General features: G+C 39.9%; 1 protein-coding gene across 1 annotated transcript in view; it reads right to left on the bottom strand.

Annotated features, from left to right (window-relative positions):
- The window catches only part of KIT (KIT proto-oncogene, receptor tyrosine kinase), a 112621-nt gene that overhangs the window by 21672 nt on the left and 76031 nt on the right, over positions 1-14918 (bottom strand). The window contains exons 6-13 of the mRNA XM_069201159.1: positions 11588-11777; positions 8180-8295; positions 7979-8093; positions 4269-4462; positions 3309-3415; positions 3073-3199; positions 2126-2230; positions 1923-2033 (exon numbers count right to left, since the gene is read on the bottom strand). Coding sequence (XP_069057260.1) covers positions 1923-2033; positions 2126-2230; positions 3073-3199; positions 3309-3415; positions 4269-4462; positions 7979-8093; positions 8180-8295; positions 11588-11777 — 1065 coding nt within the window. The remainder of the gene's footprint in view (positions 1-1922; positions 2034-2125; positions 2231-3072; positions 3200-3308; positions 3416-4268; positions 4463-7978; positions 8094-8179; positions 8296-11587; positions 11778-14918) is intronic.

Below are 14918 nucleotides of genomic sequence, written 5' to 3' on the forward strand. Positions count from 1 at the left end.
GGACGGAACATGCCACTGCAAGAATCCACTGTATGTGAAAGCAAGCAAGGTGCAGACACTCTACTAACTGGGCCTCTGCACACGGTTCCATACTCGTTGATCAATTTATCAGCAGAGCACATCTTCAGACACTATTGGTCCACGAATAAATGGAGAGAGCATGGCAGAGCCTGTTAAACAGCAGGCTCGTAGGAACTTTATGGAACGATGTATACTTCAATGGACAGATGTGCATTAATACAGGGCTGGCTTGCCGAGGTAAAGGCGTGGGAACACATTTACCCACTCCGTTTTGAACAGGAATATCGACTACAAATCACAATTGTTCTAAAATGAGACATCTGAATTCTGAAAAGTCAAACAAGCAGATTAGATCCCCATTTCACTGGACAACGAGGATGCAAGTTTGAAGTCCTTGGTGGAGCGTTCGCAGGAAACCATTATAAATCCAGAGAGATTCTGCAGATGGAGGTTAAATAAACACAAGGGCGCAGGATGAACTCACGATCAACGCCGGGCATTAATGTGTCAGGCCAGACACCTTTGTTTGGTTTTGTTCACTTCCTGATGGAAGTTGCGACGCTCTGAAATCGTCCTCAGGCTTTAAACAACCGGTCTGATTTACGTTTGTTTAAAATACCGCCTCAGGTTGTTTTAGCAATATATCTGAAGAGAGTGTGAGACTATGCACATACACGCAATAAAGCCCTTCACTCGCACTATGTATAATGCCAGAGAGAACTCAGGACAGGGAGACTACCTTCAAATAAACCGGGTAACTGCGCTGCCAAAGGAAACAATGCTCAACACTGCGCTTTCCAAGCGAAGCTGCCTGCACCCCACTGACATAGATAAGACCCTAATTTATAGCAGAAAATAGTGCAAGCTATAAATAGCCAAAACCACACATTCTTTAGGTTTAATAATGGGAGGAGGACAGAATTTTGGCTCCCTGGAGTTCCAAATGAGAACATTTTGAAGGATGCCTTCGGATGAGTCCGCATCCGACATGCATGGACTGAAATGTGACCAAAGAAAAAGGTTGGAGGCGCTGGTTCGGACTGACCCTATCATCCCTAAATACTCTGCAAGCATGACGTAAGCAGATATGACATGCTAAAGGGAAACATTACCACTTGTGGTATGTGACTGCTAAGATTTAAAAGGGCACTACCATAAATGTGATCATTAACCTTGCCAGAAAATGTGGGATGCAGCCTTAGTAAAGTCACAAATATCTGTGCCTGTGTATTTTTATTCACGTTCCAAAAGACTCTTCAGAGCCAGGAAGCCTCAGCCTCAATAGTTCTATTATGATCGACAATGCTGTCCACATAAAAAAACAATGTTGGATTCGGGTGCAAAACCCAGGCCCGGCGACTATTCACTATGCATTGACTTCAACTTAGATGGACTATATTTAAATTAGACCATGGGTCTATCCTGAAGATCTAACACGGGCTAACACTGGACACCAGCGATCTAATAACTACCAATATTTACTTTAAATCAATGTGGAAGGAGAGAAAAACACCAATTGATAACATTTGAGTAACTGACAATTCCAAACGTTAAAAATGATTTTAATCACACGAGGATATTGGTTCCAGGGACACCACAAAATGCAAGAGGTTCATTAAACAGCATGTAAATAGGAACTTTAACGTCGCCATTGATCGAAATGATGCCAGATGAGAACCATTGGCAATGCACAGTCTAATTAAAGTATACCACAGTGTCAATGCTCTTAGATGTGATATTGCTGTAAAATAAATGCTAATTTGTATAAAACAAAATAAAAATCTCAAACTATCTTTGAACTTTCCTTCTGATTACTGCTTCCAGCCAAGGAGAGAATAGGGTGTCCAAGTGATGTTTTTAGATCAGAGTAGAGCAGACCAGTACCTCTGTGACCAACTTACCCCCGACGGTGCAGGCTCCAAGAAGATTCACAATGTTGATGTGATGACCAAGGTAACTGAGGACCTTGAGCTCAGACATGAGCGCTTCTCTCTCTGTGGAGTGGGCACTTGCTAAAAAGCGGAAATAACTATTAAAGGACACATTCTCCAGTGGAATGCAGTTAAAAAGTACGAATTTTCCAGAGCTTCATAAAGAAACTTACGTTTTAGCATTTTCACAGCTACTGTCAGTGGTGCGTCAGACTTGAACAGACCATAAGCCGTTGCCTCAACAACTTTGCCAAAAGCTCCAGCACCCAGAATTTTCCCTAAAAAAAGTATTAAGCAAGGCTATAATATAATATTTTGGAATGACATGTTTGCCATTGGTATTCATAAAATGTAAGCAGTTAGGTTGTTCCTGCACTAAATTTGACAAATACAATAATAAATCAATGGTATCTTTGTATCAACTCATAAACAAATGAACATGAATGAACTCAAATAAGGACTCAAGGGCTGCATTTTAACTCAGACATCTATGAATGCCATGCTGCGATTTAGGACATGCTATTCATGCAAAAAATAGTTTTTTTTTTTTCACATATAACCACAAAGACAAATGATATCAGCAGAGTTTTTACTGCCACTCAAACTTCCCTAAAAAACGGTTGTGCATATTGAAATGAGATATTTTAAAACGTGTATAAGCAAGGCGTGGCTCAAGTAATTGACAAGTAGGGTGACAACATGCCAGGAGAGTTCACTATTTACATCTTCACAAAACCACATAAGACTATTTGGTGGCCATACTGATTCTTTTTGAGAGCACCTCAAACCTTTGAATTTTCTTCATTATTAAAAGTTTGTTGTCATCCCTTGCCTATATCTAGATTGGCGTATCTTGGGTTGAGGAATGGTAGGTCTTCTAATATAGAACGTCTTAAGCAGTTTTGGAGCATACACCGACTTTATTGTGCTCCGCGTAAAGAATAAATCAAATACTGTTCGACTATGAGGCAGCCAAACAGCTATCAAGCATACACACACATAACATAAGCAGTAATTTCAGACTGACCTCTATACAAATGCTAAATAACACAAAGGTGGAATAATGAAGAAGTTATAAATCTAATTGCTGCATGATACAAATATATGCATCTATACTAACCAAAGCAGAGTCGGTCTCTTGGGAACTCCCACTTGTGATCATAAGGAAGTTGTGTCGGGTCTATATACACGTAACTGTTTCCATTTATTTCTTCTACCACTTTCCACTGGATTTCATACTTTGGTTTCTGAAACAAAGAATACCCCCCACACATTACTGACATTTTTTTATGGCCAAGCTACTGCAACTGCTGGTAAAAACAAAATTAAAGACAAGTGAACAACTTTTTAGTATACCTGTATGTATTTGTAAATCAGCACAGCAACAGCGATGCACATAATCCCGGCAGCCACGATAAAACCTATCAATAAGGGAGTGAAGAGTGTGTGCGTGCTGATTTTCTCTAAGTAGAAAGAGAGAGAAAATGGGATTTGTTATGCCACATAATTTACTATAGCAACATTCAGCCATAGTGCATTCAGACGTGCAGTTTTCACAGCCAATCCATAATCCTACAACTAAATCCCCCAATTCTACTCCCCAAATTTAGAAATAATCTCCCCTGGTACAATCTGAGCTTCTTAGAAAGGATAACAAATGCATTATTTAGTAAACCCTAGAATGCCAGTGAAGTGTTGTATTCAAGTTCCTATTATTATTGTCCAGCATAGCAGATTTTTCGCTATACTAGCTTCGATCTCCGGGTGCACATGGTAGCAAATTCCAATTCAGTGAACCACAGCCACTGAAACTGCTTTTGCAAATAATGTCTGCAAATCTAAATTCAACATTTCCTATAAAAGGTGCGTGCATTTGATTCCATATGAATCCAATGTTTTACAGGCAGGCCAATGAGTCAGACCAAACTGGAAACAAGACTGAGGAAGGATTTCCCATTGAATAAACTATTGATATTAAACATATCTAAGCATGGTGTGTAGATGCGGTTAGAAATCTATAATGAGATAGATTTTGAGATAAATAAGCTAAGGGAAGAGAGACCTAATGAGGACATTATGCTGTTATACGGAATGTTCATGTGCAGATGGCACGTCTAACTAAGGACCTGAAGGCCTAACACAAGAAACTTAAAATTGTGCTCCAGTGTATTCAACGTAAAAAAAGGCTTTAGGGATATAAAGAGGTCTGTTCATCTGCATACTTGTAACTCTGAAAAATGATAGGGGAACGGGGGAAGGTTGCTTTTTATTCCACTGTTGATTATTCACAAATCCTTAATAGTATTGTGGCATTACCCTCAATAGAAAAGCTAAACACTGACGAAGTGCTTTCCACAACGTTGGACGCAATGCACTGAACTGTGCCATTTTTCTTCAAAGTGCCCACATCGATAGTACTTTCTACGATTATTTGGCCCGAGGAGGGAAATGATGAATTTTCTGAATAGACCTTTTCTTCCACTGGAGTAATTGCTGGTGAATCGGTGCACCTAGGGGTTAAGAAGCAAACATATTTCATAAGAAACACTTATTTAAAGGCGCACATTTGGAAAACCTTCTTTACCGCTAATACCCAATGGGAACGGTTTTCAAATTTTTAATCGAACCAATACAAATTCTAGATCAAAGTGCATAGTCTACATTCCCACGTGCATATGCAATGTATATTTGTGAGAGCACTACAAAATGGCGAACATCTTTATATGTGGAAAGGTTTTTCTTGTCTTGGTATTTAGGGGCGCCACTCTCTATGGTACAATATCTTACAATATTAACAGTCATGTTAAATAAGGCTAGAAAGGAACTGTCATTGGCCCAATTTTGAGAAACAGACGTGCATATTCAGGCTTCAATCTTACACAATTCAGCCGATGTATGAAATGGTGCTGTTATTGAGAAACAAATGAGTGAGTTTTCATAAGTGTAAATCATATGTTAAATGCCAGCTTTGCATTCACAAGTCACGTACCAGTATTTAAACACTTCCATACCCCTTTAAGAATGGAAAGTGGGCAGAGACAATACAGGCTATTTCTGCAAGATCCAACCAGCGCAAGGCCAATGCCGATTTCCAAATAATACTAGGCGCTTCCTTTTTAGCGACTGATGTGATGCACAATGCAGCACTGCCTTAAGAAATTAGGCCCAACACACGTGACAGTCAACTGGCCACACAGAAGGAGGCAGTCAACTGGCCACACAGAAGGAGGCCGGGCAAAGTCTCTTCAGAGACATTAGGAGTGCTGAGAAGTGACAGCTGAAATGTTGACTACCTCCCTAACGCTAATGCATCTCCTTCTCCATAAGTAGCTAAGCGGATTGCAGTTTAGAGAGGGCATATCTATGAGCTCTGTTAATGTCTTTAAACACTGACTGCCCGACTGTGAACGTGCTCAAGGTGCCAAAGAAGATGCATAACAATGGCTCCTTTCCAAATTAACTAGTTAAACCAATGAGCCATGGCATTTCATGAGTTTAAGAGTTTGCCCTTACATTAAACAAAATCTATATCTACACATCAGCAAAGTGACGTCCCCTCAGATGACAATTCGTACTGTCTTAAGGAGACCACGGCTTACCTAAAAGGCTCAGAGTAGAGGACATCAGAAAACCTGTGACAGGAAGTACGATTATAAAGAAAATCTTGTTCATGCGCTTAAACGTTGCACAAATATTCATCGTATATATAAAACGGCACAGACTACCGCTTTACAGACAGTGGTTGTACCAGATATTCAGAACCTTTGCATACAGGCAAATAAATATTTTAAAGATACCAAATTAGGAGGGCATGTTGGGAAAGCTAGCTGTAAAGTGGGAGAGGCTGAAAGGTGTGGGGTGCGATGGTGGAATGTATGCATTTGTTACATGTGCCACTGAATGCTCAGTGAAAATTATTCGGGTTACCATCCGTCTTCCTTCATGTTATGGGGACACCTTTTTTCAGTCCCGGCTTCTCTTTACACATGATCTTTTCCAGGTGCTACTGTCGAATGGGTTCAATGGAATATAGCCACGACCATATGTATTAAAATGAAATAATGAAGTAAATTAAAGTACGTGACTGGGAAAAAGGTGCCCCTATGACATAAACTCCTAATAAAAGTAAAAAATATATTCGATCCGAGTGTTTAACCACGCGAATGGATTAGGAAATGTTTGCAGTCAAACTCCATTTCCCTTTAAGTTGTTTGAATTAATTGAACGTAGTGCAAACATGGATGAGCAGAAAATATCTTTTATAGGGTCTCTATAAAAGGACTTAGGACAGTGAGGGGCGATAAATGTCAATATTCTCTGAAGAGATAGATAACCATGAGCGTCGATTCACCAAAACGTCAGTTGGTAGCGGAAGTGACATCACACGCCCTTTGACCTCAACTTCAACTCACAGACACACACACACACACACACACTCTCACATCAACACACTGTCAGCCGCACGCACACAACATTCATTTAAAAGTATTTTACTTACCTCAGCTGCCGTGGAAGGGCACATTCAAGCTAATTGTACCGCATTTTTACTACACTAATAGTGAATAATATATTATCATTCACTATCAGTGTTATAAAAATTGACAGAAAAGAAAGAAAGCGGAGTTTCTTCCGCTGTGTTCCTGCCACTGAAGTTGCCACCTATGAAGCCAGGGGTCGCAAAGGCAGTGCAAGTGGTCGCTGCTGCGACCACTAAATGACGTCAATTTCAGGGAAAATAAAAAGAGTCAGTCCGTTAACTGGAACGGAGGGCCTGGGAATGTTGGAATAGAAATGTAAAAACAACATACTAAACATGGATAGAAAAGTCAGAAAGAATATTTTACTGTACAAGCAACATTTGCACAGCAAAAGTCAATTAGCAATGGTCCTTTTAACAGCTCGTCTAAATAATTAAGAAGGCAAAATCCACACAAGTGAAGATTCTCATCAAATGTTGTGTCCCCAAAGAACACGTATTCTGTTGTAAACAAAAATATTATACGTGCTGTGTATGGACTGCTTGAAAAGTAGATTTCGTTTTTTCATACTAATGAAAATCTCTTCTCTATATTTCCATCAATATTTAATTATTTTGAAAAATCAATTAACGTGATGTTTCCTATTATCTCACTGTACTCTAAAATGCTGCTTTTTGTTGTTTGCTGAGAAACCGATAACTTTACACCTCCGGGAACACCATTAACAATTGATTACAATCCATGTAATGGTATTGTGTATGCCTTATTGGTGAAAGTAAACGGCACAAAAGACGGCACTGTTAGAAGCCTGTGTGTGAATAAATGTAGATGCACAATGGCACCAGAATGCAAAGGTAAGTTAACGAGTTAATACTATTATACAGATTAACAAACCTGACTAAACCGCATGCCATACCAATCAAAATTGTCTGAACATCCACTACGGGAAAGTAGTTGCGCTTTACAAGCACTGACTGATTGATTGTAGAAACGTGTGCGCATGGCCATCGGCAGTAGAATTTTAGATAACTTCGTATGAAAAGCATACCGCTGACACTAACATATTACTGGCCCTCACATACACCTGAGAGAATTATTTTGAAACACTGCCATATTGTCTAACGTGGCCTTGTGGATGGTAGATATGGAGGGCTTTCTGGGTCATGCACAGTAGAAGAGGGTTTATTCATTCACAATGATGGCTAGTAGAGGCTGGAGGGACTGCACCCTTGTTTTGCTGACGTCACCCTAGCACACACGCCATAAGTTTGATTTTAAAATGTACACATGGCCTAAACTACACACACCGATGCAGTGTGGCATGCCATGTATTCTTGCTAATGGGGGATTGTGGTCTCCCAGTCATGCTAACGTGGCCCTTTCCCACAATAAACAGCATATTGGATTCTGTGAATTGCCCATGATGTACATATCTTCTATATAACAAAGCAATAATTCACATCTAAAGACATATCCTTAAGCAAACTGTACTTGTGTCATGCAAGAACCCACCTAGTTCTGCAAGGGACTGAATCGTCAGCTACTTACCCCTGCTCATTTCCCGGGCAGAAGTACCAATCGATGGTAGGTGTTGGGTAGCCAGTGGCAACACACTGTAGCACTCCATTTTCGAGCCGCTCAGAGCTGAGGATTTCAGGCTTAGCTGCAAAATCACCAAGATAGGCAACATTACACTAACAGAATGACACCAAAAGAACTTCTGAAATTCTGGCAATTTCTTCAACTTACTTTTCACAATGATGTTAAAAATTGCGAACGCCTGGTCATCACAATTGGCCACATGAAACGAGTAAATGCCTCTTTCCATTCCTTTTAGGCGGATTAAGTGAAGTTCATTAACATACCTGCAAAAAAATAATAATTAAACATTAAAAAAAAAAAATACGCATACAATTATATATCTAGTTTTTACACTAAAAACATCATGTGCCTTCATACAGTATTCCGCAGTCACAGACGTGATAGAAACTGAAAATACTGAAATTCTACAGAGAAAATGTTGACACCTCTACACACCCACATTGTCTATAAAACCAGTTATAACATGGAAGACCCTTTGCCACAAACCCCTACCATACCTGGCAGAGAAATTAGCCCTCAGTGGTATACATAGGCACAAAAGAAGCCTAATCATGACAGCCAACACAACACTAGGAGCCAAGATATTGCCCGATTGGAAGCAGGAAGTGCAAGAATGAAGACCAGAAAACAGGCCTTTCCAGTTCACTCGCTCAGGTTCTTGAACAACATCTCCCTCAGCATCAGAACTGCTAATAGTCAACAGAAGTACAGGAGGAAACTGCAAAGGGACCTTTTCACATAAAATTACCACCCCACTGGTGAGGTACTATGCCTCTTCCTGCTGTTAACGTTCTAATAAAACATACCTCACTTTTCATTCAGCAACCCACAGCTTCTTAGCTAGGCTTGTACCATAAATGTACTCCTATGCATACATAGGTACCATCTCTATCATGGTCTATTCTATATTTTTTTCACTGTTGTCACCATCACGAATAGTCGCATCCATTACCTAACCATCTGCATGCTGCTTTTAGAACTATACTATCAAGAAACGAAACCGCTCAGCAAGTGAACCCCTCCAAAAGCAACATAAGACTCGTACCAATGGTTCAGGAATAAAATAATACATTCTTGAAGAAATAGTGAAACCAGATTGTGAAAAAACAAAACGATTTTCAGTCTAGGGTTTCTCTGTAAAGGTATTTTTTTCGGTAGATCTGTTATTTGTAATTACCTAAATCTGATCTTCACAGAATCCAATGCTACTAAATTAGCAATGTGTATGACATGTTTAAATTTACTCAACTTTAGACTGCATTCTACATTCAGTGGCTAGAAACTAAAAGGCAGTTGGCATGCTTACGGGTACCAATAGGTTTATTGTCCACGTGATGTCAGGTATTTACCTCTTAACAACCTGAGGAAAGGGCAATCACACTAGAATATACTTCTCAAAATCTTCCTCTACCTTCTACTGCATTTCATCCATAGGAACATTAGTAGTCTTTTAATACTTTCTGACATGGAAGCATCCAGGATCCGATAGAAAGCTTACTTGTACATATTCACTCAAATATACTAGACATCTGGTTTAGATGTACAGGGTATTCCTTACCAAGTTATAGACATGACTTGGGAAGCAGCAGACACCATCATGAGGAATTACATCTATCTGCTCTAAAGATAACTCTAAATGTTTGATCTCTCCAGTTGCTAAACAAAATTCAGACCCATGTGTCTGCGCAAACCACAGCCTTGACTCTTCAGTGTAACTATTGTGGGCACAGACTGTGTGGCCAGTTCAAATGTGAAAGTCTCACTCAGGAAGTCTGCATTATTTAGCTATTGAAGGTGCGTGAAGGAGCCTTCAGAGAAAAAGGTTTACATCTGGACTACGCAATAATGTCTAAGAAGCCAGATTTTTCTTACAACAATAACATTGAAAATACCAGAAATTGAAAATTAAAAAAATACCCCTGAGCTGACTGTATGGTAACAGGGTCAAGCTAAAGAATGCTCATGGTGCCAGAAGCAGAAAAAATGCGGCCGTTAGAATGCCATTTTTATGTACAAAACGTAAAGTTTTAAAGTTTACTTCCAGAAGGAAGAAAATGAGAATAACAGAAGGAACTTAAATGCAAGACTCTAGTGTCGCACATTTATTTTTAAGCTGCATCTTCCAGTTACAGGAAAAAGGAGCAATATATGTAAGAAAACCAAAAAAATGGCAGCTACACGACAGGGAACGGTAGAAACTCTTATTAAATCGGCCTTTTAAATGAACAGGTTACTCTACTAACTGTTCTTCACCAGTAAATTTGGAACTTCCGACTTTGAGGTTCAATTCACTAATACATATATGTAGTCTGATCAGGATTGTCAGGTTATTTTGCTACACATGGGGAACACTCCGATCTATTTTCGGATTGGTTTCTTTGTGCTGCTTTAGTCCACTGTTGAATTTGCGTACCGACACTGAAAAACATGAACATGTCTGGCCGTATCAAAAGGCAAGGGTGGTAGATTAACTGTCCGCCTCCTGCCTTTTCAGTCTTCATCCATCTCCATGCCATCCGTTTCTTCTTACATACTAGCCTGAAAAAGCATAAGCCCTAAATGCAAAATTGAAGCGCTCACATTTCTACACCCATGACTTCAGAAGTGGCAAACCATGATTCATGCAATAGTGCAAACATCAAATTACTACTTACGAGTACAGGTTGGTTACTCCTCTGAAAACAAGACGGGTCGTCACAATGCAGCCAGCTGTCTGAAGGCAAGTGACTTCAAATACATTTTGATCTGCCGGACAATTCCAGTCTACTACTCTCTAGTGCTGAACAAAAATTTACATTTGCTACTGATTTAGATATAAGGGGTTTCATCTAAAGAAATCAGACATATTTCTATAAGGATTTATGGAATTTTACTGCATCAGTAACTTTCTTGTCATCTCCTAAAGGTAACATCATCCTATACTCCATAACCACCAGCAGGCACTCCACTGGGGTTCACACAAAACAGTGAGAATAACTCTGTTTTCAGAGGCTGGGGAGCATAACACACCAAACCACTTATTCTGCCTTAAACTTGCTACACCTGTAGCCTGATCAACCAGAGGTCCTGAAGAGGAATATTAGACTACACAGTGGACCTCAATTAGAAAACAGACCCTCTCATCTGGAGTGGTGTTTGAGAGCAGGGTGAACATGCCATCTATGGAATACACTATAGAAAGGGTATTAGAACCAGGAGTCAAGTAAGGCCGAGAGTTGAAAGCATGGCTCCATTCAGAAAATTCCCCTTGCCAAAAAGCAGAGCTTTTATAACTATATTATAACATGGAATGTGAGCCCTCCTTTACAAACAACAGAATGACAATGAATCTGATGCAGACATTCTGTTCAAAGATTCCAATGTTGGGCTTACCGTCTTAGACTGTTATTAATTCTGGCAGATGGCCATAGAGAAACGTAGAGTTCCCAGAAGCTGGCTAATATGCATCGACTGTTTGTTTGTATTTTAGCATTCAATTTCACAACATTCCGCAATATTTTATGCGCTTATATCTTAAAGTTAGCATTCAAAATTACAACTAATAAATTCAGTTACCTGTTATTGCCTTCTTCCCGGAATCGTACAAAGTGGTCAGAAGTATTCAGTAGGGTTTCATTACGGTAGGTCCAGATTTGTTCATCTGGTTTTGGGTATGCTTCATATTCGACTCTTAAGACTAGGTTTTCTCCTGCATGTACTTCCACTGTTGTATTCTCCACCGGAAACAAATTGATGAATCCTAGATCTGATCAGCGGCAACAATACATACATATGTATATTTTAGTTCCGGTAATTACTGAATCCTTCCCCAGTGCCACAACATACAGTAATTTGCAATGACACAGAAAAAATAGATGAAGATGTTCGAAATAGGAAACTGAATATATAAATGTACCCACTAGTTTCTATAAACTATCATTTAATATGCTTAATCTAACAATGAAACAAAGACAGCAAAAAACATAACGATAAGGCAACTGTACATGAGCCATCAGTTACCAAAGGGCTTGTATAAAGAGAGATCTCGAAGGCCAACAGTCTATATAAACTATTGCCCTTTCTTCTGTGGGTCAGTTTAGCTCTACGGTATGTAGGCTTGTGCATTTATAATCAATTTGCATAAGAGCACATAGGCAGAGTACCACAAATTATCTCCACCCAATTACCCGTGTACTGTTCATATACAGTGTTCCTAAACAAGAAGAAAACACATTTGGTCAATCTACCCACAGTGCGTTAGTATTCATGGATACAATTTATTTTTTCCTTTCACTGCTAAATTCAAACACTATTAAATTAATCAGCGTGAAGCTAACCATCATCAGTTTTCCTTAAATTAGCGAAACTCTCTAAATAGAAAGACCTATTGCCTTATATCAGTTTTAGAAATTGAAAAACAAACATTTATTGATCACAGAATCAGAATTCTCATCACCTACCCACACTTTCCACATGAACTTCAATTGAAGCACTTATTTTAGATTTGCGAAGACAAAGTAAAAACAAGCATTTGCAATGCAAAAGGTCTCGCATTTCTCCGAGTTAGAGATATTAGCAGTTGTAAACTCCCAACAGGACTTTTCTTGCCTCATTAAATGGAAAAAAACGAGCGCAATTGCGCTGCTAAAAAATGGAAACGGAAATAGAAACGGTCTCAGGGCTCGACTTCTGCCAAGCAAGATCGCACTGCGAAAAAAGAGAAAAAAAGTAGTCCACAAACCGGATGGAAAACAGCGAGCTTCGTATGTTTTCAGTACTTGGTCGCTGTGCTCAAGGTGGGCTAATCACCGGAAAAGGCATGACATATGAATGCTTTCCACTAATGAAAGCAAGCAGATTTTAACAGGCAAGGCCATGAACCAATGAAAGACACTGACGTGACATGGCCGGGGCTCAGAGCCCTTTTCTAACTACTACAGTATCTCGCAAGTGATACGCATGTTCTAGCGCATGGTATCGCAGACTCGACCCTAAAAAGGTGGCTCCTATGCACGCAGTTTCCAACTTTTAATGCTCAAACTAGGGGGGTAATAAACACAACTCTGCAGCCGCCATGGTGCAGGGGGCCCCAGAGACCCCTTCAGCTTGTCTGTGCAGTGTGTCTCTCTCTGAAGCAGCTGCAGTGTGCTGCCTGCTTTGAGCTGATATATCACTGGCCCCAGGTTGAAAAGAAACAATGTAACATATTTGTTTCTTTTTAGCCTGATCCTGCCAGGCTCCTTACAGGAGTGGGTGGGTCGGCACTGAGAGACAGCATCCTCCACAGAGCACTGCATGTTTTACAGCAGGTGTCTCCAACCAGTCCATCCTGAGCAACCAGTAGCTCCCGGAGGTCTTCATAGTACCTCACAGCCTGCAGTTCATTTTTAAATAAGCACAAGGTCAAATTTTTTTCTTTTAAAGTTAAGGTAAGGCTGTGTTTATAGGACATTGTTATCATCAGGCTGCAGCCAGCAGGGCCTGATAAGGAGCTGTGATGGAGTCCGATTAACAGCCCATGGTGAGACACAGAGGTGAAGAATTGAAGCAATAAGGTATTTAGCTCTTAAATAAAAAGTCCTTGCAACTCAATATTGGAGGTGAGAAAATAATGTGTTTCTCAATGCTTTTAAATCTGAGAAAATTAAAATGAAAGCTTACCTTATGAATAAGTTACCTTTTTATTTTAAATTTTCTCATTTTTTTCCAAAGTGTTGCATTTACAAACACCAGGCATCTTGCTCCCAGAGGCCAGTAGAACACTGTGCCATATTTATAATGTAAAAATACAGTCACTTTTTAAATGGGATAACTTTAAAGTGCAGAGAAATGTTGACCAAAATTTCTCCCATTTAAAAAAAACAGTTGTATGTTTGAGTTATGCATGTATGTGTTATGCATGTAACGATGCCCCATAAGACAAAAGGTATGTCCTGTGCCACAAGTACATACGGCACACGATCTGTTACCCAAACACATATAGGCTCTCTTTACGGGTTCGGCAGTCTTTTTTCAAGACCGCCGAAGCCACTGCAGCCAGCATACCGCCGGTGCTGGCGGTGTGCTGGCCTGCCCTATTAGGACTTTTTCATCATAATTGGGCGGTCGGACAACCCTGTCTGCGGCGGTCCAACCACAATCGTGCGTGTGCGGTCTTGAGACCGCCCCACTCCTAATGAGGACCATAATCTTATTCATATGCAGACATGTTTATACATCACCAAAGACCACACTCACTGACACACTCGGAAGCCCTGTCATAGTGCCTCTAGTCATAGTATTTTGTTCAAACCACAATTTGGCTATATGGACATTAGGCTTAATGTCAAGGAAGCTGGGTGTGGGGGTGTCTGATAATAATGTGCAAGTTGTTTAGCCTTCCGTAGCTCACAATGATTTTCAATGATCAAAAGTAGCTCCCACTACAAAAAAGGTTGGAGACCCCGGTTTTAGATGGAAGAGGTAGCACAGAACTTGGAGTGGAGGAAGGTCGCCACTTTTCCCAAAGAAAAATTCCAGCCGGCTCCTCATATTTTAAGATTCTGCAAAGGCCTACACTTTATGGTTAAGTAAAACTTTATATGAAATAATCTGTATTCATTTCGACAGTGCCTTTATGTCTATGTTTAATTGAATTATCAGTCAGGGGTCATTAGGACTGCTGTAGAACATATTCTAACATGTTTTCTTCTTACATTAGCTGATAAGTGGCAAATATAAGGCCAGGGTAGTAAATGCTAGTCATTGCAGGAGATTTCACAATGCTGCTATTAAAGGATCTGGTGGAAACCTAGAGTTCTAATTTCCATTGGGCATGGTTTGAACAACTTTGAATATTGTGCAATGCAAGTAGTTTGGACATAATTGACAAATATATACCAATAAAAGCACAGCATTGAAAAACGAA

The sequence above is a fragment of the Pleurodeles waltl genome, chromosome 1_2 (assembly GCF_031143425.1).
Source record: "Pleurodeles waltl isolate 20211129_DDA chromosome 1_2, aPleWal1.hap1.20221129, whole genome shotgun sequence".
NCBI classification, from domain to species: domain Eukaryota; kingdom Metazoa; phylum Chordata; class Amphibia; order Caudata; family Salamandridae; genus Pleurodeles; species Pleurodeles waltl.